This window comes from Onychomys torridus, chromosome 2, assembly GCF_903995425.1.
Source record: "Onychomys torridus chromosome 2, mOncTor1.1, whole genome shotgun sequence".
NCBI classification, from domain to species: Eukaryota; Metazoa; Chordata; class Mammalia; order Rodentia; family Cricetidae; genus Onychomys; species Onychomys torridus.
This window is the reverse complement of record NC_050444.1, coordinates 143,715,840-143,736,529: the sequence shown is the minus strand read 5'-3', so window position 1 is coordinate 143,736,529 and position 20,690 is coordinate 143,715,840. Positions and strand designations below refer to the sequence as shown.

The 20,690-nt window shown below is 48.5% G+C and overlaps 2 protein-coding genes and 1 long non-coding RNA gene across 8 annotated transcripts in view; 1 reads left to right on the top strand and 2 right to left on the bottom strand.

Moving 5' to 3' along the window:
• The window catches only part of Pef1 (penta-EF-hand domain containing 1), an 18,992-nt gene extending 13,033 nt beyond the window's left edge, over positions 1 to 5,959 (bottom strand). The window contains exon 1 of the mRNA XM_036177369.1: positions 5,908 to 5,959. Within this exon, the coding sequence (XP_036033262.1) occupies positions 5,908 to 5,931 (24 nt within the window). The 5' untranslated portion in view covers positions 5,932 to 5,959. The remainder of the gene's footprint in view (positions 1 to 5,907) is intronic.
• LOC118577248 lies at positions 5,542 to 20,690 on the top strand. Of its 2 annotated transcripts, none has more exons than XR_004944183.1 (3): positions 5,542 to 5,790; positions 13,186 to 13,298; positions 14,357 to 20,690. It is a non-coding gene; the product is annotated as an uncharacterized LOC118577248 (long non-coding RNA). The 2 variants fall into 2 exon arrangements; XR_004944184.1 differs by lacking the exon at positions 5,542 to 5,790 and adding an exon at positions 11,195 to 11,262.
• Positions 16,367 to 20,690, bottom strand: part of Col16a1 (collagen type XVI alpha 1 chain) — a 55,801-nt gene continuing 51,477 nt past the window's right edge. For all 5 annotated transcript variants that reach the window (XM_036177367.1, XM_036177366.1, XM_036177364.1 and 2 more), the window contains 6 exons: positions 19,902 to 19,946; positions 18,920 to 19,108; positions 18,506 to 18,572; positions 17,730 to 17,906; positions 17,468 to 17,545; positions 16,367 to 16,760 (listed from right to left, as the gene is read on the bottom strand). In XM_036177367.1, the coding sequence (XP_036033260.1) occupies positions 16,558 to 16,760; positions 17,468 to 17,545; positions 17,730 to 17,906; positions 18,506 to 18,572; positions 18,920 to 19,108; positions 19,902 to 19,946 (759 nt within the window). In that variant the 3' untranslated portion in view covers positions 16,367 to 16,557. The remainder of the gene's footprint in view (positions 16,761 to 17,467; positions 17,546 to 17,729; positions 17,907 to 18,505; positions 18,573 to 18,919; positions 19,109 to 19,901; positions 19,947 to 20,690) is intronic.

Genomic DNA, 20,690 nt, shown 5'->3' with positions numbered 1-20,690 from the left:
TTAATGTATTTATCCCTCTCCCCAAAAAGTTGCTTTAACTAAAGCTAGTAGTGCCATGCTGGTCTTTGAAAGATGCAGAAGTATTCCCCCACCAAAGAAGTCAGAGGGGACACTGTAGACACAAGATGGACTTATGAGTGAGCATGGTGTGGTCAGGGAATGGCGAGGGCATGCTGTGAACCCAGAGAGGAAGGCCCCACACCTTCCTCAACCAAGCACCTCTCTTACTGTTCTTCAGTTGGTGGGTGAGTTATGCATGCCTGTCCAGTGTTTCCCTCACGAAACAGTAAGTTCTCTAGGGACAGACGGAGAGCTTCTTTCTTTTCTTTTCTTTTTTTGTTTTGTTTTGTTTTGTTTTTTCGAGACAAGGTTTCTCTGTGTAGCTTTGCGCCTTTCCTGGAACTCACTTGGTAGCCCAGGCTGGCCTTGAACTCACAAAGATCCGCCTGGCTCTGCCTCCCGAGTGCTGGGATTAAAGGCTTGCGGCACCACCGCCCGGCAGAGCTTCTTTCTTTATCATCAACACTACCACCATCATCCCCAGACCCAGCACAGAGCCGGTACCTATAAGCCTCCATAAATATGCACCGCTTTGCAGAGTTAGGACTTTATGCTGGAGAAAACAGAGTACCACAGAAGGGTTTCTAATGGAGGAGGAATGTGCTCTGAGCCTTGTTTTGAAGAATTAGCCAGTGTGGGTTTGGAGATGAGCTGGGGGGAGAGGGGCGCGGGGCAGTCCAGGTGTTGAGCAGGCAGGGCATGGACCAGACAGCAGGCACAGGGATGAGAAGGAAGAACGGGGTGAATTCTGAAGCTATTTCAGAGAAACTAGACATGGCTTGGTAACTAATTGGATTAGGCAAGAGATGGAGGAGGAGTAAGAAAGCGAAGTGTTCAGAATGACTCAGGGGTCTAGCTTGCACATAATGAAGAAGGCACAGCCATCAACTGAGGAGGAACAGGCTGGGGAGGAAGCATGTGGAAGGCACTGGGCCAGTCCCAGGGTCATGGAGTCTCAAGTTAAGGTCTGAACCAGAAATGAGAGCCAGATCTTTGACTCAGTGTTCTGCTGCCAAACCTTTGCAGACATTTTCTAACAGCATTTCAGACTGGGGTGGAGGGCAAAAGACAGGAGTTCAATAACCATGGTTTCTAAAGCATCACAGAAGAACCACCTCTAGGTCTTAGCAGATATATTTGATACTTTTCAGGGTTCAGGAACATAACTAAGAGGCTCTGTGAGACATTTTAGGTTCACTCAGCTTTCACAGCTTCCTTGATCCCAAAAGTTAAATGCTCACCCCCCCATTTAGAGATGAGAAAATGAAGATGCCCAGAGTTTAATATACTTTAGTTTGTGCAGCTAAAATGGGAAACTGATTCAAAATAGTACCTGCACATAGGAGTGCCTAGCATAGCCTGTGCCAGGAGCTGTGCTAAACACCTGTCAATTATGATGGCTTTCCACGGTGGACACAGGTAGACAGAAAGATTGGAGCTCATCTCCGACATCCAGAGCAGAGTCTCAGAAAATTACACCCTTTTTTTCACTGTAGCATCCAGATCCCAATTTGTTCAGTTCAACTTCACAGTCCCTATTTGCCCTCCTGCAGGTGACAGAAATCCAATTCAGAAATCTCTGCATTCTCTCCTAGCTCCAAGGGCTCATCCTTCTACCACCAAGCCCAAGGGAAGCTCGGAGGTATCAAAGAGGGTCCAACTGACTCATGAGGAGGAGGGAGGGGACCGCACTGCAAAGACAAGCTGTACAGAGCTGCCTTTCAAGTGCCTGATGAAGAGGCAAGGGCCTAAGCGGTGGGGGTGGGGTGGGGTGGTGGTGTTAAAGAGCCACAGGAGGACAGAAGGAATGGTCTGGACAATCACCCACAGAGCCTTCTAAAATATTTAAAGGGCAGAAACATGCAAACGTCGAACAATGAGCCAAGAACTGTCCCAAGACTTTAATTACCACCTCTGTGCTGACACTCCAAAATCCTTCTTTCCAGCTCTGCCTCCCCTGAGCTGCAGACCACATACATACCCTGCAGCCTCCTGACCTTCCCTCCCATCTCATGCAGCTCTTTGTTCCCGCCTCCTAGTGCCTTCTGCCACCCAGTCATCCGATCACAGCCTTAGTGCCCTCCCGAGGACTTCCTTTGTCACCTCAATTGAACACCAGGTTCCCTCAACTCTTTCCCCCAACAGCCTGTCACCCCAGCCTTTGCCGGGAGTATTTAACAGCTTTGAAACTAGCCACCTTGTCTCTACCTCTCCAGCTTCAATGTCTTCTCTCAAGGCCGGAGTTACAGTTCTGCAGGACACATGCAACAAACCCCTCACCACCTCCTCTCCCTCTGTACCCTTAGGAGGAAATCGGACCCCTCAAAATGACATACAAGACCCTCTGGAATCTGGCCCCTGCTTACATTTCTGATCTTCTTTTCTTGACTCCTGGTCCCTCACCATTAAAACCAGGCTAATCTTAAAATTGCCCCCAAATATTGGACTTTCTTGATCTTTAAGTGAGCTCTCAGGTAAATCTGACACAAAAACCAGGCACAAGAAAAAGGAACCATGGATGGACTTTCTTACTTGCCTCCTGGTCTTCGTGAAGTTATTTCCTTAGCTGGAATATAATTTTTTTCTTCTCCAAGTTTACACCTCCTGGTGATTCTTCCTGCTACACCCTACTGGACTGGCCCCTCTGCACTACCCTAATACCTTATATCCCACTCCCACTTACCACAATCTACATATGTGCATTCCTCTTCCACTTGCAGTACTTACTACATCCATACCACACTTGACACTAATTATCTCATTCATCTTTGCAGTAAGTCTGGCGTAGGGACTGCTATGATCCCATTCTAAAGACTGGGAAACTGAGCTTTGGGTCTTTACAACAAATTCCTGTAAGCAAGTAGCAGAGCAGGGATGTGAAAACCAATTTCTCTGGGCTCAGAGAACAAGCTCTTAAGCACTGAGATCCTCAAGCAGGTTCCCCCACGGAACCAAAGGGCGCTTGACTTCTTCTACTCCAAAGCCCAGGCACCGCTTGCCTGCCCTGGGCCAGAGACAGCGGAAGATTACAGGAACCCTGACTCCCACCACTGGCTGTAACCCTCCAGAACTCTGCAGTGGGTGGGAGGGAGGAAGCCTTGCCTGAGCCTTTGCATGACTTCAAACAACCAGCTTCCCTTTCTTAGAACACCTGGGATGAGGAGGCGGACAGCCGTAAGGTGGGGATAAAAGCACCGTTTCTTCTTCTATTCCAGACATTTCCCCTAGTGTTCTTTTTTTTTTTTTTTTTTTTTTTTTTTTTTGCCCTGAGCATAAGCCCAGGCAGCATGGCAAAGCAACCATCGCGGCAGTGCCAGCCAGTGCTGCCACCCACATGCCATGTCCTGTGCACCAGTGATGTGCACAGCTCCCCCAAGCTGTGCTGCAGCCCATCCTCCCTGCATGCTCTGCACTGGTGCTATTTCTCCCTTTCTAAGAGGAGGAAATTAAGTCCCAGAGCCTTTAAATGGTCTATCCAAGAGCACAGAAGCCTTAAATGGGCAGTGTTGGGGATTCTAGCCCAGTTCTGTCTGTCACCACTGCTTCTAGAGTGTATACAAATCTAGCCAGAGCTTATTAAGATGTAGATTACTGGGGCTTGGAGGATGGCTCCATGAGTATAGTGTTTACCATGCAAGCATGAAGACCTACTTGCATGGATCCCCAGCATCAAAGCACGCCTGGGGAGGCAGAACAATGAGGATCCCTGGAGCTCACTGGCCAGAAAACCCAGCTCAGTGAATTCCCGGGTCAATGAGAGAACTGTCTCAAAAAATACAGTGGAGAGCACTGAGGCAGCTACTCAGTGCCAACCTTTGGCTTCCAGATTCTCACCCCTCATGATTTTGGATGCAATCTGTGTCATCCTGAGCTCAGGGCAAGTCTTAGGTGGGACCCAAGTCTGTTATTTAGGTGAGCCCTCAGGTAATTCTGATACAAACCAGCCACTAAAATAAATAAATAAATAAAAATAAAAAGGGGGGAGGGGGTGTTTCATAGTTAAGTTATTTTAAGAAATACGACTTATTTTATGACTTTCTGGCAGATTTAGTGAACATTACCAGACTGTATTTAACACAGTATTTCCCAGACTCGCTTACCCACAGAATCCTCCTCTGCTGACAGCACCCATTAACATCTCACAAAACCCAACAAGTGGGATGGAGTTGGAACACTGCTGTTACACTTCTAATCTCAGCCCCCACTAGCCTCTTTACTCACTTCTGCTAAGAATGCAATGAACGGAGTTCAAAGCTCTAATCCTGGCCTCACCCTCACTTGCTACGTGTGACCTATAGGCCTCTCTGGGTTTGTTCCTCAGCTATAAATCAAAACAGTCAGCCCTGCTGCATGCCTACAGGGTCCTCATATGAGCATAATGGAGCTCCATGGCTGTGTAAGGGCCTCAAGATGACTCAGTGGCTAATGGTGTTCGATGTCAGGTCCAGGGAATTTGATCTCAAAGACCTACAAGACAGGAGAAAAAGCCATTCCTGTGAGGTGCATGTTTAGTCTCTTCTCTTCCTCTCTCACATAAATGTAACAAATTCTGTATTAATTGTACAAGGCTACACATCTTTTGGCCTGTGAATATGACCAATCAAGGCTTGCTAATATCCCTTTGATTTTGTTTTCCACTTTTCTTACATGAGATTAATCTCTCAAATTACTCTGTGCTTTGAAAAATCCTACAAAGTAATATTGCACTTTACTGTAAGCACATGCTCTACAAGAATCACATTGTTCTTCCTAATAACTGTGAGGGGTGGAGTCTACTACTAGACCTATTTTTTTTAAAGATTTGTTTATTTATTATGTATACAGAAGAGGGTGCCAGATCTCATTGCAGATGGTTGTGAGCCACCATGTGGGTGCTGGGAATTGAACTCATGACCTCTGGAAGAGCAGTCGGTGCTCTTAACCTTTGAGCCATCTCTCCAGCCTCTAGACCTATTTTATAAAAGGAAATAGGCTCAGAAAAACGACTCAAAAATTAATGTCGGGTTGGGGATTTAGCTCAGTGGTAGAGTACTTGACTAGCAAGTGCAAGGCCCTGGGTTCTATCCTCAGCTCAAAAAAAATTAATAAATAATAATAATAATAATAATGTGGCCAAGACATGACTCTACTTCTGCCTCAACACTGCATTCAATCACCTCACCACTCTGTCATTTACCAAAGAATTCCGGCCACAAAAATCACACTGTTATGTTCCTGGCAGTTTGGAGGCAGGCTAGCAAGTGAGGAAGACGCATTTGCTGACAATCCAGGTTCTGACCTAGGCCCTGAGGCTTAACTACCTGGTGACCAGATAAACTCCGTGTCTAACTTTGGGTTTCACTTTTCCTACGTGTGAAATGACGCTGGACTACCGTGAATGGTGTAAGCATCTCACTTCTGGCACCTACTACCACTGATTGTCCTGATTATTCTGTCTCAGTACGTGCTGGGTGAGTCGGGAAACCTGTTTTTATACCACGCCCTGAATGATACCGAGAAATCCACAGCTCTAAACGCCTTGTCAGCACGGAGGACCCCGCCCCACCGGAGACGGGAGGTATGTGCCCTGGTCTGGCGCAGCCCGGATCTATGCAGTCCAAAGCCCCTAAAGCCTGGTGTGCGCGACGTCAGAGGGGACGCGACACAACCTCTCGAGTGGTCCTCGGTGACGTAAGACGAGCGCGACAGACTGGACTTCTTTGTTTCTCGCTCACCCAAGACCTTGCTAAGGTAAACCTCTGCATAGAAAGGGCGCGGATAAAGTAGAGAGAAAGAGCCGAGGATGAAGAACGGGCGTAGGCCTCTAGACAGAGCCCAGACATTGATGCAGGGTCCGCTACAACTCACCTGCCCGTAGGGATAGCTGGCCATGGCGATTATGACGTCATACAGCTGTGGAAGGCGGGGCTTCCTGTCCCTAAGCCTCTCCTCGTTCACGCTGGGAGGCGAGACACGTCTGATTGGATAGACAGACTGTCAATCTTACGGCGGACAGCCTGTCAATCTTACTGCCCACAAACGGAAGTGACAGTCGGGGTAGAGGGCGGGTACCTAGGGGACAGCGAGAGCGGAGGGAATGGTTTGAGTGTCCGGAAGTGTTGGTGGCGGTAGGGGCGAGTTTGTGTGTGTGTGTGTGTGTGTGTGTGTGTGTGCAGCCTTCAGGGCTGGTTACATTAGGTTTTTCTAATGGGGAGACTGGGTCGGTTGTCTCTGCAGTGGCCATATTATAACCTGGCATATGGAACGCATGTTAATTACGTCACTGTCTGGGATCACTTTAATTTTATGCCCAAGTGGTTGCCATGGCTACTGGGAACTAACCTCCTCCTAGAATGCAGGTACTGTTCAGTACTTGAATGCTAAACAGGTCTTTGTACCGTGGAGAAAGGTCAAGCTGCCAGAGTATAAGAAAAATTAGGATGATTTGGAACTTCTTTCTTCATTAATGGGGAAACAGGTCCAGAAAGGCAGTGACTTACATGCCTAAATTCACAATGAGTTCACAACAAAATATGGCCTAGGATTACTGTCAATGGATAGCTAGGTTTCAGCAAGGAGGTCTTGTCCCCTTCATAGATCAAATCTCAGCTACTAAGTGACCACCATGTACTTGTCTCTTGGGGTTTGGGTTCTACGCTTGTTTATTTGGTTAAATTCCCCTGTGGCCAGGCATGGAGGCACATACTTTTAATCTCAGCACTCAGCAGGCAGAAGCAAGTGTATCTACATGGAGAGTTTAGGCCAGCCAAGGCTACATAGTGGATGAGGCCCTGTTTCAAAACTCAACAAAAACTCTCACGTGGAAAAGAATTGTGTCTGGTTTGCTTGTCATTGTAGCTCCAGTATCTACAGTGCCAACACTATACTTTTCCCCCCTTGCATTCTAATGTTTTTCTCCCTTTTTATTTATTATATTTGTGTTTTAATTTTACACATCAGCCATGGGTTCCCCTGTCCTCCTCCCCTCCCGCTCTTTCCCCCATCTTCCCCCCAGCCCCTCCCCTCCATTCCCATCTCCTCCAGGGCCAAGACTCCACTGGGGATTCAATTCAACCTGGTGGATCCAGTACAGGCAGGTTCAGTCCCCTCCTTCCAGGCAGGCATTTGCTCAGCTATGTTCATATCAGCATTGTTTGTAATAGCCAGAACCTGGAAACAACCTAGATGCCCGTCAACTGAAGAATGGATAAAGAAAATATGGTACATATACACAATGGAGTACTACTCAGCAGAGAAAAACAGTGACATCATGAGGTTTGCAGGCAAATGGATGGATCTAGAAAAAAATCATCCTGAGTGAGGTAACCCAGACTCAGAAGGACAAACATGGTATGTACTCACTCATAGGAGGATACTAGATGTAAAACAAAGATGACTAGACTGCTACACAACTCCAGGGAGGCTACCTAGAAAACGGGACCCTAGGAAAGACCTAGGGATCACCCAATGACAGAGAAATGGATGAGATCTACATGAACAACCTGGACAGTGGGAGTAATGATGGGCAAGGTTTGAGGGAAAGAGAGCTTAGGGGAGCAGGAGATCCCAGCTGGATCAAGAACAGAAAGGGAGAACAAGGAATAACAGACCATGATAAATGAAGACCATATGAGAACAGGAAGAAGCAACACTATACTTTTAAATACAAAAATGAAAAAGAGTTATGAGCTGTTATCCACCTAGGCCATCTTACCATCTAGCCAGGCATTTTCTAAACCTCCAGTGCTGATCATAGTACTGACCGAAGGACCACCTGCGGTTCATATTCTCATCAGTATCTGCAAAGGAAGACAAATCCTCTCATTCTGGGGCTCTTAATCTGACCTGTACCCAGGCTGTGTCCCCTCTCTATGCTCAGTTTCCCCCTTCAACATACTTTAGTTGAGCAGATGTTGTTTTCTTAAAAAAAAAAAAAAATCAGTTTCTAGCTGTATGGTCTTGAACAAGTTATTTTATTTCTCAGTCTCAATTTTCTCACATGTCAGTTAAAGCAATGTTAACTTGAAAGTGAATTTGTTATGGCCGCTCATGCTCAGGCTTAGGGCCACAGCACTCATCCATAAGGACCAATGGCCCTTTCATATCTGGTCCCTCATGGTCCCCAACTCATTAGCCACATCTCCCAGTCTCCCTTTGCACCTAGTATGGCTGCTGTGTCACAATCTAGCCCTGTATAAGAATTCTTGGATCATTTCCACAAAACGCATCCATTCCATCTCAGAAAATCTGCACAATTGCTCAGGCCAAAAACCTAAGATCGTTCTTATGTGTCTTTTCCACACATTCCCCCACCTCCATTTGTTTTTTTGTTCAAAAATATATCACATCTGTTTTTTTACATGTTCCAACTATCACTGATCCAAGACCCCTCTGCAGTCTGGCTTACTCACAATGTCTTTTAACATTACTTTTTTTTTCCAGAGCTGAGGACTGAACCCAGGGCCTTGTGCTTGCTAGGCAAGCCTCTACCACTGAGCTACATCCCCAACTCCCCACAATGTCTTTTTATTTGTCTCCAACACTCCCTTCTCCACTGAGAAGCCAGATGAGGCACCTTAAGATTAAATTGGGCTGGGTGGTGGTGATGCACACCTTTAGTGCCAGCACTCAGAAGGCAGAAGCTGAGAAACTCTTGAGTTCAAGGCCAGCATAATCTACAGAGGGAGTTCCAGGACAGCTAGGGCTACACTGAGAAACCCTGTCTCAAAGAACAAAACAAAACAGAAAAAGTGAATTCAATATCGCCATTCTCTAAACTCCTCTGAGGTTTCCAGACACTCTTACAATAAAATCTAAACTCGGCCAGGTGGGGGTGGCGCATGCCTTTAATCCCAGCAGCACTCAGGAGGCAGAGCCAGGCGGGTCTTTGTGAGTTTGAGGCCAGCCTGGTCTCCAAAGCGAGTTCCAGGAAAGGCGCAAAGCTACACAGAGAAACCCTGTCTCGAAAAACCAAAATAAATAAATAAAATAAAATCTAAACTCACCCTTATGTGACGGCCCTACAGGGCCTAGATCCAGCCTGTGACACCAGCCCCACTGATGCCATTGCTGCCCTCATCAGTTCACTCTGGCCATGCTGGCCTGGCCACCACCCCAGAACAAACAGCTCATCCCATCTCCAGATCTGTGGATTTCCCCCTTCATTATTAGAGTCCTCTTTCCTTAACTTTCCATGGTTTTCTTTGTTGTCATTCTCATCCAGCTGAAATACTACATTGTGGATAGGTAGCAGCCCTGATACCACATCTGAGATACCTTGTCTCCCAAGCACATCCCAGTCATCAGACATACCACGGTATCTTAAGTTTGTCAAAAAACGTGCTATATTAACTTGTCCCCTTTTAGGATTTACATGTATATTGCAGGACTATCCTGTTATCTTGTAAAAAATTTATTTAATTTATGTGTATTTGTGTGTATCTGTGTGTGGGTATGTGCATGTGACTGTAGGTGCCTGTGGGGGCCAGAAGAGGGTGCCAGTTCCTGGCAGTTGTATTGCTGGGTGCTGGGAACTGAATTTGGGTCCTCTGGAAAAACAGCAGACTCTCTTAACTGCTGAGCCATCTCTCTAGCCCTTCTGTTTGCACTTACTATATAGAACAGATCTTGGCATGCATCCAGTAGGAATTAATGGTTGTTGTTATCATCCACATGCATTGAATGCTTACTAACTATGAGACATTGTACTAAGTTCTGCAATATTGTTCAATTACCAGAACAGTCTTTTGAGATAAATGTCATTACCTGTTTGTAATGGAGGACTAGAGAAGTTAAATGACTTCCCTAATATAAAAAAGATAAATGGTGAGCTGGAACATGGTCTTGCATGCCTGTACTCTCAGTATATGGGAGGCTGAAGCTGGAGGATCACTAGTTCAAGGCGAACTTGGGCTACATAGCAAGATCTTATGGGGGTGGATATCTCTGAGTTGGCTCAATAGTTAGCAGCATTTGCTCTTGCAGAAGACCCTGATTTTGTTGCCAGCACCCCACATGATGGCTCTCAACCATCCATAACTTCAGTTCCTGGAGAATCAGTTGCCGTCTTCTGGGTACCATGCACACATGTGGTACATTTGCATATAAGCAAAACAGCCATACACATAAATAAATCTAGAAAAAAATTAATGGAGAAGCCAGGAATCCAGGCCCAATTCAGAATATTTTAACAACTCAGCGCTGTTGTTAATATGTCATGTTGAGTTTTAGTCCAGGAATCTGACTTGGGTGTGGTGGACTCAATAAACCATGCCTGGCCACTTACTTCAAAAGACAAAACAGAAAAAAGTGATAAACCCAGGAAAGAAGTTGATTCCACCCAGCCATCATGGCCGGGAACAGGAACCAGCATCCTCCGAACTGTCTTGGAGATGCTAACAAGAGCTCTGAGTTTATGTAAGGAACAGACAAAAGCTGGGGGCAAGAGATGCATGGCCAAGTGGTCTTGCTCCAGCTGGGGTTAGGTAATCATTACCTCAGGGTGGGTTCAGAGCCTCTGGGGTAGTATCAAAGTTGCTGCTGCTCAGGGCACACAATGTTTATCAATCAGACCTGTAATTCCTGGAATCCAGGGTAACAGGAAGAAAGCATGACTCCGGATAAGTCAGGAGGACAAGGTGGAGTCAGATCAGTAGTTGGCCCCTTCCAGCTTTAGGTAAATCATTAGAGATTTCCTGGCGCTGCTCTTGTGGTCTGGAACAGGACATTGTAAGGGCCGCTGCCAGCCAGGCAGTGGTGGTGCACCCCTTTAATCTCAGCACTTGGTAGGCAGAGGCATGTGGAACTCTGAGTTGGAGGCCAGCCTGGTCTACAGAGCTATTTCCAGGACAGCCAAGGCTACACAAAGGAACCCTGTCTCAAAAACAAACAAACAATAAATAGCCTCATCTCCAGCACTTGGGAAAATGAGGTAAAAGGATGATTTGGGTGTTCCCCCTCCCCCCATTTAAGGGTTCATGTATCCCATGCTGGCTTAGAGCTTTCTATGTCATCAAGACGGACCTTGAATTCCTGATTTTCCTGCCTCCACTTTCCAGGTGCTGAAGGTATGCAACACTCTGCTCCAGGAAGATCCCAAGTTTGAGGCCATCCTGGACTGCGTAGTGAGACTCTGTCTAAAAACAAAAACCAAAAAACTAGCAGTTGGCAGTCTACTGGAGAACTGGAAAGCCACCCCCAGTCCTTGTATGGGGTAGCCTCAAGGTAGGGACATTTTCCCAAGAGCACTTTTCCAGACCAAGACTCAGAGACCAGGTTAGGGAGCTTCTAATGAAACCAGAACACAAGGGAAGGGCAGTGCACTCTGCATGAAGGGGAAGGCATGAGGTGGCTCAGCGGTGAAGAGCATTGGCTGTTCTTCCAGAGGAGCTGGGCTCAGTGCCCAACATCCACAGTAGCTCCCAACTGTCTATGACTGCAGTTTGACTGGATCCAGTGCCCTCTTCTGGCCTCTGAAAGCACTGCATCCACGTGGTGCACAGGCATGCAGGCAAAACATCCATAGGAACAAAATAAAAAATAAGCAAACTGGGCAGTGGTGGCACGCACCTTTAATCCCAGCACTTGGGAGGCAGAGCCAGGCAGATCTCTGTGAGTTTGAGGCCAGCCTGGTCTACCAAGTGAGTTCCAGGAAAGGCACAAAGCTACACAGAGAAACCCTGTCTCAAAAAAAACCAAAAAAAAAAAAAAGCTTAGGGTGGGGCAGGACAGAACAGACAAGCTATGGAGAGAACCGGTCACTTCAAGTCCTTGTCTAAATGTCCAAATGTGAGTGCCCCAAAATGAGATGAACTTTAGATTCAAAGCATGTGTTCTGACTCTTCTGGCCAACCGAGGGGAAACAGCCACTTTCTATTGCAGTTACTTTAACTTTGCAATCAGTTAAAGCCACTGTTCACAGTTCTGTGCTGCCTGAAGCTCAGGATGGGTGTCTGGCAGGTGACAGCTCCTGCATCTGTGGCTGTGGGTTTACCCCCTAGCTTCCGTTAGTTTGGGCTGATCCGAATAATGACTGTCGTTGGTTTACCCTTTAGCTTTGTGGCCAGTTTAAAGTTCCAAGGAACTCTTCTGGTTCATTTTGAAGCATTACAAGCAGAAGATTGCTGGCTGAAATGTCCTCATTTGATGGGTTTAAGCTGCCTCTTGGAGTGTGTGGCTCCTCTCCCAATCCCCTAACTCTTTGCTGTCACCAGCAGCAATAATTATGGCATCTCTGCAAATCTTGAAGATACCTCAGTCACTCTTATCTTGCTGTCTTCGATCTTGAATGGGGAAGATCACCAGTTCTGCAGAACATTCCTTAAATGATTACCGAGCCTACGTGCAGAGATGAGCAGAGATCTGACTCAATGGTTTTATTACATTTTATTTATTTTTGTAGTGTGCATGAGCTCACTCACACAAGTGCTGTCATGCGTATGTGGAGGTCAGAGGACACCCTTTTGGAATCAGTTCTTTCCTTCCACCACGTGGGGCTGGGAAGGTCAAACTCAGGTCATCAAGCTTGGTGGCAGGTGTGTTTCCTTACTGAGCCATCCGGGCCCCAGACCCAAAGTGTGAAGCAGCAAAAGGAGACGCGTAAAAAGAAAGTGGACATCCAGCTTTTATCCGGCTCTTAGTCACCCAGCAGGCCCCAGTGAAGAAGATGCTTTTAGCAGACGCAGCCTCTCGTCCATCCGACAGTGTCTTCCAAAGACTGTTGGTGGGACTGAACTGTAAATCTCAAAAAGGAAGCAGTTCTGAGGTATGGGGCTGAAGGTCAAGAATATTAACCCAGAAAGAATATTGTGACACCTGGCCTTCCGAAGTGAGGTCATGTGACTCACCTTCCCTGATTCCATAAACACTCTAGTCTGAGTTCCTTAGGTGCTGAGGATTCACTATCTATGGCAATCCTTTTATTTTTGCATGTGGGGTGTGTGTGTGTGTGTGTGTGTGTGTGTGTCTGTGTCTGTGTCTGTGCCGGCATGCCCAATCTAGTGTGTGGAGGTCTTAGGACAACTTGAGGGAGTCAGTTCTCTCCTTCCACCATGTGGGTCCCAGGGATGGAACCATCATCAGATTTGCCAGCAACCACTGAGCCATCTCGCCCACCTCACGAAAATTCTTTTCATTCTTTTATTCCAGTAAAAGGCTGAGGAGGCCTCACAGCCGGAGGTCTGCATTATTTGGGGGTCAGAAGGAGCATCCAAGGATTCTCTCAAGCAGCCAGACACCAACCGAAGCCAACGGGGGCCCAGGTGTGTTTATTTTGGAGAGGCAGATGAAAGAGACTGAAAAGCAAGCAGCTCATTTCCAACCCTTAACCACCTGAAGCAGACAGTGGCAGGTGGGGTGTTCCTGTTCCTGTTCCAGCTCTGGCGGGAGGGGAGAGAAAGCTTGGCTTGCTGCCTTTCTTGGGGAAGCCGGTTTTCCAGTGGTCCCGGAAGGCATGTGCTTGACCACTAGAGGTGAAGCAGGGCTTAATAACGGAAGGGCCCACACTGGAAAATCCTTCCTCCCCTAGAGAAAGACATTTCTTCCTCAATGCCACCTGGCTGGATGCCAAGCTCCCGTGTGGCATTCTGGGAAAGAACACCAACACCCACCTCATTATGGAATTCTCTTTGATTCCAACTAGATCCAGGTTTGAACTTTGGATTCCTTTTGGATTTTGTGGACTGGAGCTTGCCATAGAACCCATTGTAAAATGATAACACATATAGGTGTCTGGCTTCTGGCCCCTTACATTGGCACCATGGGAACAGTACGGAGGGGGAAAGAGCTGTTCTTGTAAGGGCTTAACAGACCTCATGTGGAGCAAGAATGTGAGTGGATTGTGTTGAAGTGTGGTGGAAGGAAAATATTATGACAAAAGGGAAGATTTCAGCTCCCAAGGCTTCCAACACGGGATTATTTTTTTCTTTGCACAATAAATATGCAATAGCCTTGGGCTTCTCAAATTAAGGGCTCTCCAGTCCATTCTCCACACTACAATCCGCAAACTCCCCGTTAGGCAAACCTTTGTTTAAAACTCACCAGCGGCTACCCACTGTGTGCCGGTTCTCAGGCTCAGCACTGCAGCACCATTGCCGGTGCCCCCCCCACCCCCAGCCTGCTGTGCTCAATCATCTCTGGACCTTGGCACATGCTGTTCCCTGTGCCGGGATCAACTTCTGTCTAGACAGTGAGGTCCCGCAGTGATGCCCCTCCCCAGCCACCTGGTCCTGTCCCACCATCCCACTTCATTATAACAGCTTAATGAACTGCTGTCTCCATTGTCATAGGGGCTGAGTCCGTATCTGTCTGGTTTTTTCAGGATCCCCAGAGCCTAGTACAGTTCCTGGCACAAACTAGGAAGAGGAAACAGACTCTTCAAGTTAGACTCTGTCAATCTGAATGATCTCTGTGTTGCCTTGAAAGTCTGGAACAGACTGAGAAGTGGAGATGCTGCGGAAGGAGAGTGGAAAGTACCCCTCCTCATTTTCCCAGCAGCTTCCCCGGCTCCTGAGCTGATGAGCAAGATGCACAGATTTTTTTTTCTGCTGACCACAGAAGTAGGGACTATAAAATTCAGCTTCCCATCTGGTTCTTCATGGTCCAAGAAAATACAGCAATTTCAAACTCCAGGGAGACAAGCACTCAAATCAGGAAAGCTTAAACCTAGCCTGTCGCAGAATCCCTCAAGAGCGGCATGGATTTGACTCAGGAAGGAAAAAACGAAGGAAGCACTGTTTCTAAGGATCAATTCCCCATGACCCTCAAAGGGTACGCGTGTGCTGTCTCCCATACCAGTTACCCCCCGGCCTTCAGAGCCAACCTGCATGGCTCAACAGCTGGTCCTCGCTTCTTTCTTTCTTTCTACTTGCGCCAACAGGCTCCTGGTCACAGGGCCATCACCAGTCTGCTTCGAAGGCTGGGCTGAGAGTGGAAACTGGCCCTTCCAATGGGAGCGCTTTAACATCTGTCCTCATCCACTGTCCAAAACCTGGGTGTACTTCAATACAGTGATGATGTATTTGCTTTTTAATGTTTTCTGTTAGAACCAGAGTTAACTGAGAATTGCTGGTGAGAGATGAAGAGAGAACCAGTTCTCCTTCTGTATCTAAGAACAGCATGGGAAGCACTTGGAGGGCTCAGGAGCCTACCTGTTAGCTTTGTCTGGCCATGGGCATACCTCTGTCTCAGGCCAGAAAAAAAAAATAGGGCAAAGGTTCTGAAGAGCCACCCATAGGCTGGTGCCCACCCAGAGAAGGGAATGTTCAAAACTGTGCTGAAATGCCAGCTCTGGAGAGATGTGAAGGCCAGCTTGAAGGCTTCTGGCAGTTTGGATAAACATCTAGACTCTGAGTACATTTCTGAGCCTGCTCTGTGATCCCTTTGAAGTTTATCCAACTTGAATAAACCCTCCAGAAAGCCAGGGCCAGTAAAATAGGCTTTCTTTGGAAGTCCCCCTGGACGTGCCCTGTCGCTTCTTCCCAGGGCAGCCGGCCCATCAGGACCAGCCATCTGAGGAGCGGAAGAAGAAAGACGCCCGAGACAGAGCGCTCCTGTAATACTCAGTTCATTGTCTTCTTTTCTTCCTGCCCTTTTTACGTATGGAGGGAGGGCACAGCAGAAAGAAAACCCCTGGTGGACTTGGTGGACCACAAGCTTAGATCTAATCATGGCTTGCCTGGGACCCCTTCTCAATGATCTAACCCCAGCTATTTCTGAAGGGCCAGCCTGAGATGTACATCACGCATGTTTGAATCACAAAAGGCACTCTTTGCAGTCTAAAAAGTGCCTGGAGCTGGGAAGCTGGTGACAGAGCCAGCATGGGCACAGGCAGGAAGTTCCATCTCATTTCCCAGAGAAGCACCCCCTGGCTGCCTGGGCAGGGGCTGAGGCCATCTTTCCTCCAGTCTGTGCAGGTTTTCTAGTCATGAAATTACTGGAGCATTGAGAAGTGTCTGCATGCATGGAGGGGTGTCCAGGTGGATAAGCACACCTCAGCACTGGGGGACAGCTCCCCAGGTACAAGCTGGCTCAGCTTTAGGTTACACAAAGGAGAATGGGGTGCCAAATACCAGGTTCATTCAGAAAGAAAATAGGGAGCAGCCTTTCTGAGCAGGTCTCGGGGGGATCTCCAAACCTGCTGTTGGTTCACTCCAGAGACTGAGCAGTACCTCTTCCCTAACAAGGAAAGTGTACCCTGGCAGTGCCTGGAGAGGGAGCAGGGTAAGTGGACAGCCTGTGCATAGCACAACACAAACCTACAGGCTGGGTACAGACCACGAGAGACACACCCTTTCATAACCCTGGGACCAAATGACAGAGAAGATGTGGCTGCAGCACCAGGGGAACCCCATGGAAGTGGGGTCACAAATAGTTTTGTTTCTTTATTGTTAAAAAAAAAAATATTAACAGCAACAACAACAAACAGAAGAACAGCATGAACATTCACAACCAGTCAGAGCCCCTGTAAGCTTTGCCCACTCATTCTTAATGGAGTCCTTCATCTCCACGCAGGTAGCCATTTCAGCCAAAAGGCCCCTTCATATTTTTCATGGGTGGGTACTGTTGCTCCATTGGCATGGCCCCAAAGCAGTCCGAGGGGTTGCAGTGGCCAGCCTTCCCTGGCTGCCCCATAGGACCTGGGGGGCCAGGGATGCCTGGAATGCCTTGTTGACCCATGGGGCCTGTTGCGCCTATTTTGCCATAACCTGGAGGTCCTTGGGGACCTACAGAGGGAAGAGCCACAGAAGGGAAATCAGGAGACCCGGATGACAAGAGACAACAGCTGTGACAAGCAACACGCCTTCATTTCAGATTTGCCAGGTTGAAGCACACTTTTGGGAGACCTGCCTGCTCCTCACATTGATTTTACAAGGAGAGCCACACCTCTGGCTAGTTTTATTGGGAGTGTCTGTCTACCATGAGCTTTTAATATGTACATCATTGCACCCACAAAACAGTTTCCTGGGGAAATGGTACAGGCTCAGAGAAGTCCCACGTGGGTAATACCCATGGAGTAAGTAGTGGAGCTGGGCCACCGAGCTCGCTCATCAGGTTTTAACCACTCTTAAACTTTCTAATCATTCATCTTGGAGAATGAGTCCAAGTGATTAAGCCACCTCATCAACACCACAGGGCCAGTAAAATGCCAAACAGGTCTTCGATTGGGATTTCTGGTCCCTACTGCATGCAATCCCCCAACACACACTCCGTATCATGCAAGCCTAGCTTAGGACAGGCAGACACTCTGCCTCTCCCCACTCCTCCCCTTCAGTTCCTAGCACAGTATCTTGAACTAGGAGCATTTCTGCAAGTGATAATTAGCCTGGCATTATTTGATGTTCTAATGATTATGTTGTAAAGAAGTTGTGGGGGAAGGCGGGGGGGACTCTGCTGTTCTGGATTCATGGTCTCAAAGGCTGGGTTCTCCTACCTGGGGGGCCAGGAAGACCATTTTCCCCTGCAATGCCAACACCAATGTCTCCCTTTTCACCTTTGGTGCCAGGTAACCCTGAGACAAGAGAAACGAAGTTAAGTCCTATCCCTAAACAGAAAGATGACAGCTATGTGAATTGCTATACATACACACACACACACACACACACACACACACACACACACACACACACCATATTCACAACAGCCCACACAGAGCTGCAGTGCCCGACACCCCAGAGACCCGAAGGTAGAGCTACCTCTCATTCCTGGCAAACCCTGGCGTCCTTCCCGGCCTATCTGACCAGGGAGCCCAGGTGACCCTGGAGCACCTGGCCGGCCTGGTGCACCATCTTTCCCAGGAGGCCCTGGCCGGCCTGGGGCTGCCGCCACCTCCATGGGGAACTGCATCCTGGAGGTGTAGTAAGCCATCCTCTCTGCAAGCAAAGACCAGGCACTCAGAGTGGCTACCGATACTGCAGACATGCCGCCACGGGGAGATGGGCTGCTCTCCTGAGGGAGGTCTTGTGCTGTGGTCCCTATGTGCCTTCCCACAGAGCTTTCAGAAGCACAGATCTGATTTGGGCCTCTAACCCCCACCCCTGGTTCAGCACCAGCTTCAGAATGTGGTCCAGACAGGTCTCTTTCCTAAGCAGAATGCCCAGCATCCACGTTCCCCCAAGTCCACAGCACACGGGCAGGAAAAGGGGCTTCAAAACAACCCCAGCAGCCTCTTCTGTCTGCTCACCCTTCTCCTCAGAGCTCCCTCCACACAGACTTGTTTGAAATTGGCTTTCTTAACCTCCTTTGCTCCCATGGGGGGATCAGGAGGGCAGAAGAGAACCGATTTATCCCTGAACAGAGCAGGTGACAAGGAAGGTCTGATGGATAGGGAACATATGCCTGTCACCTGCTGTCTGTAAATGTGTGGGGGCGGGAAGGGGAGGACGCTGAGGCTTTAAGCAAAAGGGCCGGCTGAAGAAATGGCTGGGAAGGGCAAACATTACCCACTACCACCCAGCCGGCTGCCAATTACCATCAAACATTTTAATGATCTCTTGTCTGATGAACCTCTTGATGTCATCATAATTCACCATGTCTCCCTGAGGAAAGGGAAGAAACCTGGCCTCAGTTCTAAGTCCAAGCTTGGCACTTTCCCAGTGAACAGATTTGATTTCCAGAAATAAAGGATAGAGCGGAGGGCAAAGGTCCTGGGAGCTTCCCACAGAGGCTTAATCCAAAGAGCTGCCCACCATGAAATAGTACAATACATTTCATACTGAAATGCAGTTTGGGGCGGGAGGGATACCTGTAGCTCCCCGCTTCCCCGTGAAGAACTAGGAGCTACCCTGTAGTCAAGCTCTTTCCCACAGAATGTCAGCAGGAGGGTCTAAAGTGAACATGTACCTGCACTATGGGATAGTGCCCATGGTTGCTGGCCTCCCCTTACCATAGAGCCTGGCAAACCAGGCAATCCAGGGTTGCCTGCAGGCCCTGGAGATCCAGGGTGCCCCCTTTCTCCTGCAGGACCTGGTGGCCCAACAGGTCCCATGGAGCCGCTCTTGCCAGGCCCCCCTGGCATGCCAGATCTTCCCTTCTCCCCTGCTTGTCCTTTCTGTCCTGCAGGTCCTGGGTCACCCTACAAGGACAGCAAGTCACAGTGCAGCATTACCAACTGTTTCCAAGTCTGTGTCACGATGTGTCAGCAACCTACCCCTTCCCCAGGTGCCCAGCATCTCCGGCTGGGCTGTGGACATGATGATAGTGGTCCCACTGCCTCAGCACCTCCCAGAGCAGAGCTTCTGGGAGACAATGCTTGTGTCACTCTCTGCTGGGAAATGCTCATGGCTCCCACGTACTCTGCATAGGGAGATCCCCTTCCTTGCCCAGGCAAGACCATAACATCCTCCTCACACCTTTCCCAGCCTTGTCTCCTTGCCAGCTCCAGCTGTCTGCCACTCTCTGGTTCTACCATGTTGCTTGAGTCTGCTGTCTGGAATGCCTCCTCCCCGGCCTCAGCACCCCAATGATTACCTCTCCCCTCTCCTCTGCTGGAATGTTCCTGGCCTTCATGCAGCCTTTCTCCCTCACTTTCAGTTAGAGCTAGAAGTGCTTCCTGGAGTCCCACAGCACTGTATCCAGTCTTCTTCACAACTTACCAGAGTCCAGTGTCAGTGAGACTGGAACAGGGTGTGTCCATTCAGGCACTCCTGTTACCCCCAGACCAACCCAGAGGCCCTGGAGTGAGCCAGGGCGGGCAATAATTAGGGGATTAAAAAGATTTCCATTCTCAAGCCATAGATGGGACAGTCCCAGGTGAGGTCACATCTCCCTTTCCTGCCTATTGGCCACCCTGGCCTCCTCTGGGGCTAGAGTTGCAGCTTGGAGCTCCCGAGTACCATGTTTTTTAAACCCAGCCGGTGGCTGCTCACCTTTGGGCCTGGAGGTCCATAGAGCCCCTGCTTTCCAGGAGGTCCCTGTAAGAAAGCAGAAGTCAGGGTCAAGTCTGGGCAGCATCACTGAGGCTCCCTGAGGTGGGGTGGGGAAGGGGCAGTGGGAAGACCTCCCTTTTCCTCCCTAGGACTCTGGTTGTGCCCAGCTGGGCTGTGTGAGAGAAGGGACGACAGCTTCCCTGACAACCAGAGGAGCTGCCGACTGGGAGGAAAGATGATGTCCCCTGGGGCATGGCCTTGTCTGATAGCATTGGCCTGGTCCCTCGTCACAGATGAACTGATATGACAAGAAGTCACAGTCTGAAATAGCAGAGGGCTTGGCAGGACCTGGGGCCCAGGGAGCCTTCGTTTGCCGTTTGTTACCCTTACTATCTCTTTCTGATCAGAAACAGGATCCTCTAATTCCACTTGAACAACAAGAGTTACCAGCTTCTTGCATGTAATTGGCGGTGGGTATCTGCAGGGGGCTGGCTCCAGGATCCTCATGGATCCCCAAGTCTGTCTCAAGTCCCATTTGTAAAATGGTACGAGAGTTGGCTCTAACCTATGTGTGTTCTATATAACCTGCGTGCTCCACATCACCTTTGAATTACTTAACAACAGTGACCACAGTGTAAATGATGCAGAGTTGTCATACTGTTTGTTTAGGGAATCACGATAATGGAAAAAGTGAGGTAGGAGTGCTGGTGCACACCTATGCACTAGGGAGGCTGAGCCAGGGGGATCATAAATGTGAGCCATAAAGTTCCAGGCCTGCCTGGGTACATA